The sequence below is a fragment of the Phascolarctos cinereus genome, unplaced genomic scaffold (genome assembly GCF_003287225.1).
Source record: "Phascolarctos cinereus isolate Bilbo 61053 unplaced genomic scaffold, phaCin_HiC Scaffold_2;HRSCAF=192, whole genome shotgun sequence".
NCBI lineage: Eukaryota > Metazoa > Chordata > Mammalia > Diprotodontia > Phascolarctidae > Phascolarctos > Phascolarctos cinereus.
Window position 1 is genome coordinate 150,110,596 of NW_027555625.1, and position 18,340 is coordinate 150,128,935.

At 35.0% G+C, this 18,340-nt stretch overlaps 1 protein-coding gene across 2 annotated transcripts in view; it reads left to right on the forward strand.

Annotated features, from left to right (window-relative positions):
- The window catches only part of ZC3H6 (zinc finger CCCH-type containing 6), a 78,741-nt gene that overhangs the window by 27,872 nt on the left and 32,529 nt on the right, over positions 1–18,340 (forward strand). For both annotated transcript variants that reach the window (XM_020987519.2, XM_020987514.2), the window contains 3 exons: positions 2,117–2,239; positions 16,343–16,595; positions 17,654–17,787. In XM_020987519.2, the coding sequence (XP_020843178.1) occupies positions 2,117–2,239; positions 16,343–16,595; positions 17,654–17,787 (510 nt within the window). The remainder of the gene's footprint in view (positions 1–2,116; positions 2,240–16,342; positions 16,596–17,653; positions 17,788–18,340) is intronic.

Consider the following 18,340-nt stretch of genomic DNA (forward strand, 5'->3'; position numbering starts at 1 on the left):
CTCATTGGTTCCCATAAGTTTAATTGTCATCTCTCTGTGGATGACTCCTAGATCTTTATATCTATTTGCTTTTCTTAGCATAAGTACTGAACACAAAGTAACTATTGGACATTTCAAACTTGTTCTGTAGGCATCTCAAACTAAGAATATCCAAAACAGAATTCATTATTTCCGCAACTCACCTGTCCTCCCAATTTCCTATTACTGGTGAGGGCAACACTATCCTTCCCTCCAGTCACTGAGTCTTAAAAACTTGAGGTCATCCTCAGTTCCTCACTTAACCCTATATAACTAATCGTTTGCCAAGTCTTATTTTTTCTACTTAAATATCTCCCTAACATTGTCCAAACACACAGCTATTATCCTAATTCGGCGCTCATCACCTCTTATTTGGACTATTGCTGTAACCCTCTGTTTGACTGCTGTGCTTCAAGTCTCTCCCCGTTCCATTCTCACTCTCCATATAGCTGCCAAAGTGATTTTTCTAAAATCCAGATTTGACCATGTCAGGCTTCTGACTCATTAAACTCTAGTGGCTTCCTGTTGCCTGTAGGAACAAATATAAAATCCTCTGTCTGGCATTTAAATTTCTTCACAGCTTGACTTCATCCTACCTTTCCAGTCTTATTATTTGTTACAAACCTACTTATACACTTGATGGTCCTGTCAAACTGGCCTTCTTACTGTTCCTGATACCCAACACACTCTATCTTCTGTCTTCATGCCTTTGACCTGCAAGGCCCTCCTCACCTCTGTATCTTAGACACCTTAATTTCTTCAAGACCCACCTCAAATAGTTTCTTCTTTGAGAACCATTACCTGATTTCCCTCAAAACAAAATAGCATCTGTTTTGTATAAACATACACACAGGTATGTACAGGCCTGTGCTGTCTGCCTGTGTAGAATGTAAGCTTCTTGAGAGCAGGGAATGTTCACTTTTATTTTTGTGCCTTTAGCACTTAGCACAGTGCCTGGCATTTATTAGGCGCTTAATAAATGCTTGTTGATTGATCATGGAGCTATACATTGGTCTAGGCTTTCTGGATATCAGTTTGGAATTACATAGGAAAACTGACTAATTATCTATATCCTTTGACTCAGCTCTTCCACTACTAGACTTTTGCATCAAAGAAGTCAAAGACAGGGGCACCTAGTGGCACAATGGACAGAGCACTGGCCCTGGATTCAGGAGGACATGAGTTCAAATCCAGCCTCAGACACATAACACTTACTAGCTGTGTGATCCTGGGCAAGTCTTAACCCCGTTGCTTAACAAAAAAAAAAAAAAGGAATAAGTCAAAGACTTCAGAAAGAAAGACCTATTATTTATTGATGTAAGCATACAAGCTCTTTTGGTGGTTCCAAAAAATTTAAACGAGGTTGGTACCCATCAATTGGGGAGTAGCTAAAAAAAAGAAACTGTGGTATAAGAATGTTGTTGAATATTACTCTTCAGCAAGAAAGGAGTAGTATGAGAATCTTTGAGAGACTCTAGGCAAGAGGCATACAAGATGAATTGTATTCTATATTGATGGGTGATAACAGAAAATAAGGATGTCCTGTAATAGAGTATATTGTAAAATTTTGCTAATGTTAATGAAATCTCACTATTAAAGTCAGTTTTATATTTATCCCAATTAGTATTTCTTTTGTCAGTTGTAACTTGTCAAATAGGAGGATTTACCCAGGACTTTTTCTATTTACTTAGTTATTTCATTTTTTAGATATTTGTCAGAATTTAGGTTCTTACTCAACAGCAAAGGCAGACAATAGCATCCTTAGGTTATAAATATCCTATCTAAATCATGAGGTCACCATTCTGGTTTTTGTTTTGTTTTGTTTTGTTTTTTATAAAGAGTTACTTTTCCTTTTTTCCAAAACCTTGATTACTTAGGAGGATGCAAAGGATAGGGATGTGAAGAAGAAAGGTACTTACTTTGTAAAGCTCTTAAACAAAAAGAAGAGATTATACTTTTCCTTCCTGGGAATCCTGAAAAACTGCAAGGGATATAGGTTGGGGCCAGTTCCTTCATTGTTAGAACACTAAGTGTTTGCTTCTTCTTTGGACAATAAATGTATACTTTATAACATATTTGGTTTTTACCTTTTTTCCAGCATAATTCTCCCTCTAGTGATGACAGTTCAGACTACAGCCTTGATTCAGATGTTGAGCATACAGAAAGGTCCCATAAAAAAGGATCTAGTTCCTACAGGGATTATGATTCATCATTTCATCAGGTATTGTTATTCTTTTAAGATAATATCACTCTTTTTCCTCCTAGTATTTTAATAAAATATCTTATAAAATACATATGCATTGAATTTCAATCCTATAAAAAAGCCCATACACTAATCTCACTTATCCAAAATTGTCAGATAAGTTATTCTTCATGATTCAAATTCCAAATAATTGAAATATTCTCCTTTAAGCACAAAATTTTTAAAAGCTTGAATGTAAATCTTTTTAAAATCAAATGTATGTTTCTTATCATAAACAGAATATGTGGATCATGATATAAACTTTTCTTCACAACTCAGTGTTTTCATTGTGAATATCAATTATTTAACCATGCTGTATTGTACTCTCTACAGGGGTCATTGTTTTCTCCCATGCTCAGCCTTAAACTGCCATATTTTTTTTAAATCGTTTTTCAGTTTCTTTCTTGTTATTGTTCACTTCTTTTTTTTTATTGTTCACTTCTTGCTGCTGTAAGTGTTCCTCCCTCTTTATGTTCCATAAAAGTATAGATCCTCTTTCTTCTTAATGATTTGATACTTTTGATCTGTTATAGGCTAGGAAACCAGGCCACACATTAATTAGAATTATGTAAAAAATAAGAGTAAATGGTATGTGAGGGCTGTTACTCAAATGTGGTGAAAAAGACGTCGTGACAGCTATGTTAGTGATATACTTTATGATTATTTCCTGGCTTTCAGGTATGTTCTTGGTAGATGATTTTGCTGGGGAAAAAATGAGATGTTAATGTAATTTATCCTTATTAAATTTGTGATGTTTTATCCCTGTACACTATTACCTAAGTATTTTTTTCAAAGATACTTTTCCCACAGAGACAGAAACTAAGAAAAAGAAAGAGGGTGAGGAAGAGGCAGAGAGATGTAGATAGGGAGATTCTTTTTTATAAGATTGAGATGGAATTTTTGTCACACAGGTTACATGGAAATTCTTTTTCTCACTTCGCTGACAGATTGTATAAGGCGGCTCTTTGCTTTAACACATGTTTTCATTAATCAGTTTTCTACTATCTTAAGAATCTAAATAATTTTACCAGAATTATTCATTTGGACTAACACTACTTTAAATTATACTCATAAATAGTTTTCAGAGTAGTAATCTTAAAAGAAACATCCAAAGTTGTTTTTGATCTGTAATTTTTCTCTGACTTAATTATGTAGTAGAAATTAAACTGAGTCTCAAGCAAAGTCTATACCATTCATTTTTACCTCAGAAGCAATGATGGTACTGTTTTCTTCCTTGACCATAAGGATTTTCATTCTAGAAGTACACCTGACTTACAGTAATTCTAATATTCTTTTTGTCATCTTTTACATTTAACAGAATCCTGTCTAATTGTCTTGGGGTATTTATGGAAATTAAGTATGTATATGTACCATTTTTGGAGCCTATATTACAATGTCACATGAAAAAAAGCACCAAGCATAACTGTAGCAGAACAGTGATTCCCCAATTAATTCTTTTTTTGGATAAGTTTTTGTTGATATTTTCTGTTCCTTACATCACCATAATATCCTATGTATCCCTCCCTCTTCCAGAGAGCCATCCCACATGAAAAATAGTATTTTGGAGAAAGAAAAAAATCACTCAATTGGTCAATAAAATTGAAAAAACCCCAAAACATAAGCAATCCACCTGTGGATCCCCCACCTCCATGAAGGGTTAGTTTGGAAGTATCTTCTCATATCTCTTCATTTGAGTTCTACTTGATCTTTATAATTTTGTCATATTCATTTTTTATTTTTTGGTATGGTTTTGTTCTATTTATAATGTTACTGTATATGCTGTTTTCTTAGTTCTGTTTACTTCACTCTGCATCAGTTCATGTAGATCTTCCCATGCTTCTATGTTTTCATCACACTTATTATTTCTTACAGCACAGTAATATTCCATTAATTCATGTATTACAGTTTGTTTAGCCCTTCCCCAATTGATGGACATCTACTTTGTTTCCAATTTTTAGCTAGCACAAAAGGTGCTATCAGTATTTTGGAGTATATGGAAGTTTTTTCCTTATCAATGGCTTCCTTGGGCTATAAGCTCAATAATGGATTCCCTGGTTCAAAGAGTATGGACCTTTTAGTCATTTTATTTGCTTAATTCTAAAATGCCTTACAAAGTGGTTATACCATTTCACAGCTCCACCAACAATGTATTGACGTGCCTATTTTTTCACAACCCCTCCACCATTGACTATTGATATTTTTTTTATTTTTGTTAATTTGCAAGGTATGAGGTGAAACCTCAGGGTTGTTGTGATGAGCATTTCTTTTGTTATTAAGGATTTGGAGCATTTTGTTCGTATAATTATGAATACTTTGCAGTTCTTTTGAGAATTATTTATTCATATCCTTTGAGTGTTTATCTGTTGGGGAAGAGCTATTAGTCATATTTATTTGCCTTTTTCTTTATTCATTATATATCTTGGCTACCAAATCCTTATCAGAGAAATTTGATACAAAGATTTTTCCCCCCATCTAGCCATTTCCCTTCTAATTCTAGATGCAATAGTGTAGTCTGTACAGAAACTTATTGGTTTTAAGTCCCCTTTTCTGATGTAAAGACAGTATTTTTAGTTCCTTCAGTTATGTTTTTTTTTAATGGCCCTCTTCGCAGTGGCTCTCTTCCCCATACCACTGATTCCTTCTTATTTGATATCCACCCTCTTCATCTCTTCCTCTTCAGTCATTCTTGTTATTTAATTTTAAAATTTTACATTTTTGCACCCCTTCCCAGGAAGGATTTCTCTCACTCTCTTCATCATCCATCTTCTATTTCTGTTTACTCTAGCACCTCATTCTATAATTCATGATTCCTATAATTATCTGGTCTCACTCTTTTTCTTCTGTTCTTCATGTGATCACAATTTCCAAATTATCCATTCTAGGCTCTTTCCTCTGGACTTTTTCTACCAGTCTTGGAGAGCTTGCCCCAGGATTCCCCTTTTCTATTTTTCCCCATTTCTAGAATAGTACCAGTTATTGCAGGTGTCAGAGAGGAAGAGCTCATTCTCCTACCATTGATCTATATATGCTGTCTTGTTAACATTTTGTCCTACGTTTGCTTAGAAATCTCCTTGTGTCCGTGTTCTCCCACTCTTCCAGGTGTCAAAGGTTCCAATTACCTCCTTTCTGGGACAAATAGACTTTTCAAGCACCAACCCCCCAGGCCTCATGCAATCTGAGGTCCTCGTCTACCTTCACCAACCATCTCTCTTCACTCATAGGAGTGGAACTCCCTCCCTCCCACCTCCAAAATAAGGTCTTCTTCCTCCCCTCCCTCACCTTTTTCAATCTTTCCTTTCTCTTCTTCACTCACTGCCCTATAGATTATTCTCTTTCTGAGACCATGAGGTTATCTTCCCCTCATTGTTAGCCTTTGATTTGACCCTGGAACATCATTCATTCCTCTCTATGCCCCTACTCCCCTCTCTACCTTTTATGCACCTTCCCAAGGTATAATGTAGTCCCACAAAAGAAGCATTTCTCTGCAGTTGGGGTATGTGTAAGTTCTGTCCTTAATGGTCTCTGGCTGCCTCTTTACTATTACGTCTACCAGATTTCCACCTTCATCCTGGTTTCCCCATGCACATTTAGAAAGAAGACTCTTGGGGCAGCTAGGTGGCACAGTGGTTAGAGCACCGGCCCTGGATTCAGGGGGACCTGAGTTCAAATCTAGCCTCAGATACATAACATTTACTAGCTGTGTGACCCTGGGCAAGTCACTTAACCCCATTGCCTAACCAAAAAAAAGAAAGAAGACTCTTACTGGTCTTTGTTGTTACTCTGTCACTGTTCACTTTTCTTGCCTGTTGTATTTATTCACTCCTGCATTTCTATTGTTTAGAGTGTTTGAGAGGCAAGTAGTTTCTATACTTCTTATTTTCTTCCTAAAAATGTTTCAAACTCTTCTTTATTATTGGATGTCTAACTTTATCCTGAAGTTTAAGCTCAGATTTTCAGGATAGGTCACTGGGCTGCATTGTGAGTTCCATTGCTCCTGAGAACATGTTATTCCATTCCCTCCTTTTTCACGTGCAGTAGTCTTACATTATTTGGATGTCTTTTTTCTTGTATTTAGAGTTCTTTCTCCTGATTTCATGTAGAACTTGATGTTTCTGACTTGGGTTGCTAAATTTTGCATCTCAGAGTTTGCCACCTTGGGTTTTTTTTCTGGAGGTGATTTGTGAATTTTATTGTGATTTTCTTTTCTTTTCTTTTCTTTTTTTGGCTTTTTGGTGATGCAGTCGGGGTTAAGTGACTTGCCCAGGGTCACACAGCTAGTAAGTGTGAAGTGTCTGAGACTGGATTTGAACTCAGGTCCTCCTGACTCCAAGGCCGGAGCTCTATCCACTGTACCACCTTACTGCCCCTGGAATTTTATTTTCTGTGTTTGGGAGTTCGGGCAATTTTCTTCTATTGTTTTTTTCATTAAAGTATTAAAGTTTTCTGACCTGTCATGTTCTGCTGGGAGATCTAGGATCCTTAGTTTGTCTTTGAGATTAATGTTTTTTGTTTTGTATTGTGAACGTATTTTCTTTTAATATTCTTGGTTTTTGCTTCTCGTCTTCTGAGTTGTCCTTTACTTCTGTGTATTTGCATTCCCAATCTATTGTTCTCTCTTTTGTTTCTTTGTTGAGGCTTATTATTACAGATTTCAACTTTTTCTATTCTGTTCATTATTTTTTCTGTGAAGGACATAAATTCTGCACTCATAATTCTCATTTTTCTTTGAACCACTCAGGAATATCATGTTGTGGTTCCATGTTCTCCTCAAATTCCACAGGGTTCTCTCATCAAATGTTGGATAATTTTCCTTTGTCAGTATTTTTAATAGGTACTATCTAGAACTTGTTTACTAGATCTGAAGGTCATATATCTTTCTGTTGTAACTGTTTTTCCTATTGATTTTTCTATTTATGTTCAAGGTCTTTAAGATTTCTTCTTCCTGAAATGTTATTTTAATCTTTTCCCTGTATTTTCCTTATTACTCACTTCCTGACCTTCCCCTCTAGCTGTGGTTTCCTTCAGGACTGGATCTCAGAAGTTTCTTAGCCTCCTTCCATGTTGGGCAGTTCGCAGCTCACTAGCCTATGTCTCTGCCTCACCTGACTTTTGGATGGTCAGAACTGGCCCCAGCTAGGGGCTGTGTGTTTTTCCCTCAGATGTGGTGGAATGCTGCACAACACCCCCCCCCCCACACACACACACACACGGTGTGTCCTATCCTGGTGACCTGTCTCATTCCCTCTGTTCCTCAGTTTTCTGGCACCAGCAATTCAGAACCTTCTTCCCCTGCCACCTGCAGTTCAAAGCTTTGCAGCACTGATGCTTCTGGGCTGCAGCCCCTGGCAGGCTTTTACTCCAATCCTGAAGGGTTATGGCCATGCTGGCTGTCAAATCCCAAGCAAACCTCTTCGGCCTGGAGCTAGAGACTCCGTACCACTGGAAAGAGGAGAGAAGGGGCCAGGGTGTAGGAGTAGGTTTTGATGAAAGCCTGTATCACATTCTTGGATCTATTAGTGAAGCATTGCTGCTTCTAGGGTTAGAGGTCAGAGAGGGATATGGAGTGAGCTCAGGATTAGTGAGCATCAGTTCCTGGGTTTTCAGGTTGTTAGGTTTGTTTGGTTTTTTACCTTCTTTTTCATACTGAGTGTCCTAGATAGGGCTTCTTAAACTTTTTCCACTTGTGACCCCTTTTGACATTTTGGCAGCATTTGTTGGCTTTGCATGGCCTGAGGGCATGTGCAGTGCAAAGTGTGCATTCCGTGTGTTATGAACCAAGGCTGTAATAAAGTGACACAATGCAATACAGGCAAGTGCTGCCAGAAACACTTTGGACATTACGTGTTTGATTTCCAGTTAGTTTTTGATCGTTGCTTGTTTGGAAACCTTTTACTGTTGCCAAATTTTTCGCAACCCCATGAAATCACAACCCAAAGCACTATCCTAGACCATGGAGACAGATGAAGTCAGTTTATCATTGGTTCATAATTTCTGTTTGAGAAAGGTTTGAGAGTTTATAGGGATCAGAGAAAATGTCAGGTTTGCCATCTTGTTGCTCATATAACCTGGAACAACCTCCCTTAATTCTTATCTAAAAACTAGGCCTTAAGGCCTCATTCTAGTTGTGTTTATTAAAGTACATGGATTCTTATTGTTCTGTGGTGGCCACTTTGGGTAAACATTTATAAAAGGTGGTGTGACATAGTGGATAATGGACATTTAGGTGGTTTGAGCCTGGTAAGAAAAAGTTTTCAAATTGCAAAAAGAAAAAAAAATTATTTTTTCCAATTACATGTAAAGACAAATTTTAACATTCATTATAAAAAATTATTTTGAGTTACAAATTTTCTCCCTCTTTCCCTCACCTTCCCCTCTCTAAGATGGTAAGCAATTTGATATGGGTTATATATGTAAAGTCATGTAAAACATATTTCCATGTCAGTCATGTTGTAAAAGAAGAAACTGACCATGACAAAAAAACTATGGGGAAAAAAAAAGTGAAAATAGTATGCTTCATTCTGCATTCAGACTCTGTCAGTTCTTTCTCTGGATGTGAATAGCATTTCCTCATGAGTCCTTTGTAATTATCTTGGATTACTGTATTGCTAAGAATAGCTAAGTCATTCATAGTTGGTTGTCACACAGTGTTGCTGTTACTGTGTACAGTGTTCTTCTGATTCTGCTCACTTCACTTTGTTGATGTATGTAAGTCTTTCCAGGTTTTTCTGAAATCTGCCTGCATGTTGTTTCTTATAGTACAATAGTATTCCATTACATTCATATGCCACAAGTTGTTCAGCCATTCTCCAGTTGATGGACTTCCCCTCAATTTCCAATTCTTTGCCACCAAAAAAGGAGCTGCTATAAATAATTTTGTGCAAATTAGGTCCTTCCCCTCCACCTCCTCTCCCATATCTCTTTGGGATACAGACCTAGTAGTGGTATTATTGGATCAAAGGGTATATACAATTTGACTGGCCTTTGGGCATAGTTTCAAATTGCTCTCCACAGTGGTTGGATCAGTTCACAACTCTAGCAACAGTGCATTAGTGTCTTAATCTTCCCATATCCTCTCCAACATTAATCATTTTCCTTTTATCTTATATTAGCCAATTTGATAAGTGTGAACTTGGTACCTCACAGTTATTTTAATATGCATTTCTCTCATCAGTGGTGATTTAGAGCATTTTTTCGTATAACTATGGATAGCTTTGAAATCTTCATCTGAAAACTGTCTGCTGCTTTGACCATTTATGAATTGGGGAATAACTCATATTCTTATAAATTTAACCAGTTCTCTATATATTTGAGAAATGAGACCTTTATCAGAGACATTTATTATAAAAATTGTTTCCCAACTTTCTGCTTTCCTTCTAATCTTGGTTGCATTGGGTGTTTTGTTTTGGTTTTTTGCGCAAAACCTTTTTAATTTTGTATAATCAAAATTATCCATTTTACATTTGTAATGTTCTTTATCTCTTGTTTGGTCACAAATTCTTACCTTATCCATAGATCTGACAGTCAAACTATTCCATGTTCTCCTAATTTGCTTTTGGTATCACCCTTTATGTCTCAGTCATATACCCATTTTGACCTTATCTTTGTATACAGTGTAAGATATTGGCCTATATCAAGTTTCTGCCATACTCTTTTCCAGTTTTCCCAGCAATTTTTGTCAAATAGTGAGTTCTTGTCCCAGAAGCTGGGGTCTTTTGGTTTAATTGAAACACTAGATTAGTATGATCATTTACTACTTAGAAAACTGTTTTGTGGATAATTTCTCCCATACTTAACTGTTTAAGGAATCCCCAAGTGCTTCTACTATCAATATAGATCAACAAATTGCCTACGGCTTATAGCTTTATAGGCCACTGAAAGGTTAAGTCTTCCCTTGGTGTCTGCCAGCCAGGAGTTGAGTCTAGATCTTCCAGACTCAAACAAGGCTGGCTCTCTATCTGCTAGGCAACACTACCTTTCGCAGATGTTTTACATAGCTAAGGAAATCATATTCAGACACAATTTCACTGTAGATTTTTATTTGACTCAAATCATACATTGAGAATTCATTACATTGAAGTCATCTGTTATTATGGGTTTTCTCATTTTCTAAATCTACTTAACATCATTTCTACAAGATTTATACAAGATTGCCCTACTTTCATTATCATTCTTTCATTTAACTTTTCTTATAGCTTATGAAATTGAATCATCATTCATGCTGTTCCTCTCTGTCTCTCTGATTATAGTAATTCCTCTGTGTAAATCAAATTATGAGGTTTCTATTTTGTACACAAACAGGTCTTCATCATTGTGTTCAAATTATTCTGCTGGCTACTCATATTCTCTCCAGATTAGTTCTAATTTGTATCACTTTGTGGTTTGTAGCCTACTTTAGACTTATTTGTAAACTTCTTTCCTTTCTTTTTTTTAGATTGTCCATCTCATTTTCTTCCTTTTTCTTTATATAGATGTGTCATTGAGAATGAAAAAAAATAATTATCCTTTTTAGGCCTTAGCAATTCCATTTTCATCTTTTTATGTATATGAATTAAAAAATGGGTCTTTAGGTTCTTCTAGAAAATGGATTTTCTGCTATCATCTGTATAATCACTACTAAAAAAAAAAATAGAAAGAAGTAAAAGTAGTCACTAATGCCAGAGGACAAATGTAAATAAATTAACTAGCAGCTCTTTCCCATACTTAGTTGAAGATCTTCTATTGTACTCATTTCACAGGAGTTTATGCTAGGCTTGTTTGGGCCCCAAACAGGCAGCAACCAGAGTAACTGAAAAGTTTTTCTTTTTCTTTTTTTTTTTTAAAGGTATTTGTGGTAGGTTTCACTCTAATATACTGTAGTATAGTGAGATAGGTCTGGATGTTTGTACAACACTACATGGTCCCTTTAAATGTTTTACTTAGGCCAGATTATTTTTCTGTGGTAATCATAATTTCTCCATAATTGCTCCTTACATAAACATGGAGATGTTGATCTTTTATATGTTTATATGCTCTTTCAGAAAGTGTTTATTTCTATTTCATCTTCGCTCAGCAGGGCTTGAAAAATGTAGTGGTTGGATCTTCACTGAATATTGTATTTTTTTAGCCTATCGATGGGCATATGTAAACTAGGTATACTCCCACATACTAGATTATATATTGTGACCCTCTACATATGCAGAGCTAGAACTAATACTGAAAAAAGTTTCTCTCTGGACTATAATAATCATTTAAACAATTGTAGGTGGTCTAAACATAACCATAGGCTCAATTTAAATCTACATTCTAGGGGCCTTGTAAGAGAAGTAGATTTAGAATATCATTATATTAAAAGTCACTTTTGTATTATACTTTAAGGTTTGCAAAGGACATTACATATATTATCTCATTTATTCATAACAGCCCTGTGAGGTAGATAGTACCTAGTTTATAGATGAGGAAATTAAAACTCAGGGGTTAATAATTTGTCCAGGAACACACAACTGGTCACGTTGGAGCCAAACCCAGGGTATTTCTTGACTGGGCAGCTAGATCCAAATGGGGTCACAAAAAGTTGGACACAACCGAAAATGATTGAACAACAACAGATTTCTTGATGACAGATCTAGCATTTTTTCCCACCATACCACAGTGTAATCATCTGCATATATGGGAGAGCTACTAAGAAGATTGTTTGTATTGGGAGACTAGATCTGGAAAAGCTAGAAAGTTAGTATTAGGTTTGTAAATGGAGAGAAGATAAGATGTGAATTTTGGGGTCAGGTAATTGCATAGATAGGAAGGAAGCCTCAAATGGATAGTTAGTTGATAGTAACATATACTTATTATGATGGACAACTAAGTTTCTGACAAAGATGTGTAAATTTAGTAATATAGTAAATCTTCAAATTTATAAAGCAATAGATATATCATTAAACATTACTAGAATGACTTTTTTCTCATGGAAATTTAGATATTTTTAACATACAGATCTTCAAATAGACCCAAGTAGTAAGTTATTGTTGATCCCTGTCAAGCATTTTCATTAGAGGTGAAACTACATAAATTCATGACTCAGTTTCTTTTTTTTCTGTATATATTATCTTGTTTGATCCTCACAACAACCCTGTGAGTTAGCCCATTATTATCACCATTTTACAGATTAGAAAACTGAGGCCAAGAGCAGTTTAGTGACTTACTTGCCTAGGGTTCATACAACTAGTAAGTATCAGAGGTTGGATTTGAACCCAGATCATCTCTAATACCTTACTATATATGTGTAACATATATATGGTAAATCTCTTCAGTTCTCTGGGCCCTAGCTTTCCTTTTAAAAAAATATTAATTTTATTTTTATTCAATTAAAAATCTGCCCCTTTTCCCTCTCACTTCTGTCTCTGCATTAAAAAGGAAAGAAAAAGCAAAAACCTTGTAACGAATATGTATAATCAAGCAAAATAAATTCCCATATTGGGAAAATATTTCTCAGTCTGTATCCTGAGTCTATCACTTCTCTGTCAGAAGATGGGTAACATGGTTCATCATGAGTCCTTTAGACTCAGCCTTGATCATTTGTGGTGATCAGAATTCTTAAGTTTTTCAGTGTTTTTCTTTATAATGTTGTTATTTTATATATTGTTCTCCCTATTCTGCTCACTTTGCTCAGCATCAGTCAGTTCATTCAAGACTTCCTAGGTTTCTCTGAAACCTTCCCCTTCATTATATCTTGGAACACAGTAGCATATTCCATCATACTGATATACCATGATTTGTTCGGCCACTCCTCAATTGATGGGAATTCCCTTAATTTCTAGTTCTTTGGCATTCTCCCCACCACCACCACCACACACACACGCACACAAAAAAAGAGTTGTTATAAGTATTTTTGTACATATGAGTTGGGGCAGCTAGGTGGCGCAATGGATAGAGTGCTGGACCTATAGTCAGGAAGATTCATCTTCATGAGTTCAAATCTGACCTCAGACACTTACTAGCTGTGTGACCCTGGGCAAGTCACTCAACTCTACTTGCCTTAGTTTCCTTATCTATAAAATGACCTGGAGAAGGAAATGTGGTTAACTACTCTAATATCTTAGCCAAGAAAACCCAAATGCGATCACGAAGAGTCCTTTTTCTAGTCTCCTTGGAATGTAAATCTAATAGTGATTCTCTCTGAGCCATGACCCAGTTTCTTAAAATATCACTGAATCTTAGAGTTGGAAAGGACCTCTGAGAGCATATGGTTCAACTTCTGTCTGAACAAGAATCTACTCAACAACATAACCAACAAATATCTTCCACCTTTGATTAAAGACTTCCAGTGACATTCCTCCAATATACACTACCATTTCCTGAGGCAGCCCATTCTAATTTTTTAATAGTTCTAATTCTAAGGAAATTTCTCTTTACATCAAACCTAAATTTATCTCTGCGACTTCCATTTGTTGCTCCAAGTTCTGTCATTTGGGCCAAGCAAAATAAATTTAATCCATTTTCCATGTAATAGTTCTTCTAATACTTGAACAGTTGTTGTATTCCCTCTCTTCTTCAAGTTGTCTCTTCTGTAGGAGAAATGTACTCATTTCTTTCATTTGATTATCATTTGGCATGATCGTTAGGCCTTCCCCAATCCTCACTGCTCTCTTCTGAATACTTTGTGACTTATCAGTCTCTTCTCTAAATACAATGCCAGAACTGAACACAATATAGCTGGAAAATAATTTCTTTAAACCTAGTCACTTTCCCTCTCAGTGTAGCCTAAGATGATATGAAAATTTTTGACTGTCATATTATACTGTTGACTCATATAGAGCATGCAGCCCACCAAAACATTCAGGTCTTTTTCAGAAAAACTGTTCTGTAGCCATGTGTCTTCTACCTTGTAAATGTACATGGGAGGTTGTTGATTTAAATGTAAGTATACTTTATACTTATTACTATTAAATTTCAGCTTATTAGATTTTTCCCAACATTCTAGTCTATAGTCTTTTGGCTATCTGTATATTGGATGTGCACTGTCTACCTTTATTCTAGTGATTGACAAAATTGTTGATTAGCATAGAGCCCTGAAGCTTATCCACTAGAGACTTCTTTTGAAATTGATACCAAACCTTTAATATCTCTTCATTAGGTTCAGACATTCAACAAGTTTTGGATCTTTCTAACTAAACAGTTGTTGACCCTACAGTTTTTCAATTTTCTGTAAGAAGAGCTTTAGGGATTTTGTTAGATAGTTTGCTAAACTCTGCGTAAACAATCTATAGCATTCTCTTGACCTGTCAGCCTCATAACACAAGCAGAACAGGAAATGAAATTAGTTTGGCATGTCCATTCTTGACTTTTTTCCTCCTTTTTTAACATACACGAAAAGATTTCTACTCTTTATATGCTATGCAGAAAAACTATCCCTATAAATACAGTTTTAAAGGAAAGTCATATGCATTTGATTTGGTGATTATGTGCTCATAACAATACTTTATTGATACAGCTTTACCAGAAGTGTGAAACATTGTCTTCAACCATGGTTGTAATTTTTTAAAATAAATTTTAGGTTTTTTTAATGAATTTTGTTAAATTTAGTGTCATTCATGTTTTTTTTTTTAACATACTCTAAGGCAGTATTTTACCAAAACAAGATGTAGAGATAGTCCCACATCTCTAATATTCCTTTGTGATTCTATAATTCTTTAACAGTGTCTGGTACATAGTAAGTGCTTAATATGTGCCTGTTGCTTGATTGATTAATTTTAAGATGAGCCACTGACAGTTCCTTCAAGCAATATTTATTTGAAAAAGTTTTTTATCTTTATGAAAAATGAGATTGGGGCCAGCTAGGTGGCACAGTGGACCTGGAGCTAGCAAGACCTGAATTCAAATCCAGCCCCTGACACTTACTAGCTATATAACCCAGGGCAAATCACTTAACCTCTGTTTGCCTCAGTTTCCTCAGCTATAAAATGAGGATAATAACACCTATTTCCCAGGATTGTTGTGAAGATCAAATGAGATAATGTTTGTAAAGCACTTAGCACAGTGCCTGTCACGTACTAAGCAACATATAAATGTCAGCTTTCATCATCATCATCATTATTATTATTATTATGTATTTCATTGACTTCAGTCATTGAGACTTGATCTCATTAGTGTTAACTTTGAAGCCTAACATATCAGCTTTTCCCAAGCTAATAGACTAGCACTTAGTTCAGAAACAATAAAATTAGCATTGAATATTTTAAATAACCTTAAATCTTTAAAAAAATCTTAAATAATCTTAAAAATATTTTAAATAATCTTTAAATATTTTAAATAATCTTATAATAATTTGGTGGTCAGTGGACCACCAGAAAGAGCTGTTCATTCCTAGAAAGTTGTTAATTCATTGGTTACAAAAGATTAACTTTTTCTAGTAGGCTCAAATACATATATTTTATTTTAGTAAATAAAGTAGTTAATCCACTTATGGAATATAATCTCTTTAAACATAACATTTGTGAATTTCTATAAATAAGAGACTTTTCACATGTTTTGTTCTTGTACTACTCTATTCTTTTCTCATTTTGAAAATGCTCATTGTATTATCTCAAAGAAGGAATATGATCCAGTTGATTTTAAGTATCCCTGTTTATACCATGCAAATGATCAACGATGAAAAATAGATGCTACAGTATGAGCAATCATATATTTTAATGGTCGGAGACTAGGTTTTTTTTTTAACCTGCGGGGTATTATTTGGTAAAGTGAGGGGGTTGGTACTACATGATCTCTAAGGTCTGTTGTAACTTTATAGGCTTTCTGAGTAAGGATTATTTCATTTATTCTATTTCTATTCCCAGTATTTAGCACAGTACTGGCACATAGTAGATGCTTAGTTGTTGATGATTAATTTGATTAGTGTGTGTGTTCTCTTCCATCATGGCTTTATAAGGAATACAATTTAGTAATTTGAAATTACTTTTGGGTAGTATAATTGATAAACAAAAATAAGCAGGACTAGTTAGTACTTATCACCTCTCCCCATCCTCATTGGAAAGGGGAAACAAATTATTAAGCTGTGCTATATTTAATTGAAAATTAAAGCTGAAAATTTTTACTGTTCTTTTCATATAGCATGGACATTTATCAGGAAACTACATGATATCACAGAAAAGTCAGCATAATAAAAAATCAAAAAATAAAGACTATGACGAATATAGTAACTACAGCGATGACAACTTTGATAACTATAATCAGGAAACAGAAGAAGATTTTGCTGATCAGCTTAAACAATACAGACAAGCTAAAGAAACCTCAAACCCTGCTTTGGGATCACCATTTCATAAGGAATCAGGGAAAAAACAGGGGATGAAAGGAGTTCAGCCAGGTAAGTATAAAATTGAAACAAAATCTGTCAGCTATACTTTGCTATAACAGAATTAAGGAGGCAGATCTTAGGACCTAATCCAAACATAGACTCCAAGGACAGAGATATAATGAGACAGTGGTTTTGAGTTTTTTTCCTATTAGGAGATGGCCTAATATAGTTTTTTTAATATAAATAATTAAACTTAATGCTAATAGCCTACCTTTTTTCTTACTGTATATTAATAAATCAATCTATGCCCATCATTTCTAAATAAAAGAATTATCTTTCTTTTTATGTGAATATATTCTTGTTCATTTATGGAGCATGAAGTGAGTATCTAATATGAGATTTTGGACCATTAACCCTTGAATGATAGTAGAAAGAGTTTGTGGTCTGAATCTGAATTTCATTGGTATAAGGAACTCGTGGTAAGGAAACTCCCCATACTTATGTAGATTTACAACTATTCTGAAGCTTACAGTCTTAGAGAGCCATCTATAAGTAAGAGGTAGCCTTAACTGATAAATCAAACTCCCCTTCCCTCAATCTTATGGAATTATTCCTCTTCCTTTGTTTTTGCTGTATTCTCTCTTAGCTCTTCCTTGAAAGATCTGCTGCTGTTTAACAACATCAAATGAATTTAAAGATTAATTTCTATAAGGAGCTTTTTTAAATTAGAAAAAATGAGGAAGAACTGATTTGCTACTTAAAATTTTTCACTTTCCACTTTTTTTAATGTAACAGTAATATGTTCCTGAAAAATTCTGTGTTAATCAGATTCTTGTAAATACTATTTTAAGTGAACTGTAGAACTTATGGTTTCAGGAGAATATTGTAGTTAATCTTATATAAAGAAAATTATTTGTATCATTAATTACCACCCTCTAACTGTTATGTGAATGTGTTTTGTTCATCAGCTTTTCTTGAAGCAAAGCACTCTTGTATTGTTTTTGTATGTGCAGCAATATAAAAAAATGGAGAATGCATTATAAATCACAGATTATTTTGAAGATTCTGCTACAGACAAATGTGTGTACTGTTTTCCTATTGCACTTGAAATATGCTTTTTTTTTTAGTTGAGCAGAGGAGTAAAAGTTTTAGTGTTTGTCGTGGACGTGGTATGCCAAAGAAACTAAAGCGCAAAGAGCGTGGCAGAGGGAGAGGCAGTAAAGGACCTAATGCTTTTTCTGGAACAGATGGCTTTCAAGAGGTAATAAAAATACACATGTTAAAAAGAGGAGATGCTGAGTTCTTTCTAAAAGTTCTTCTTAATGCAAAGATGTATTAACATTTTAAGTCACACAGCAACATAAGACCATAAATAAAATAAAAAGGAAATTATATTTTATTTTTGTTTTGTTTTCATCAGATAAAATATTGTGAGAGACTTCTAAACTGAAGGGGACATACCACTTCAATAAGTGGAATTGAGAGACAATATGGCATGGTAGATGGAGGCCTGCCCTTGAAAACAAAAATACCTGGGTTCAGGTGCTACCCCTGACACATACTGGCTGTGGGATCCTGGCAAGTCATTTAACCCTTCAGTGCTCTAGGCATCTTTGTAAGAATATAAATCACAAAAGACCTGCTGATTTGCATTGGTATAGGGAATTTCCTCACCTAGGAGTTCCCTGTACCAGTGAAGCCACAAGTCTAGTCTTTACTCCTATCCTATATTTGAAATCAAAACTATAAAACCATTCTACCTTGGTTTTTCTTCTCTTCTTGAATAAGATGATTGGGAAAGACATACTAAGGCT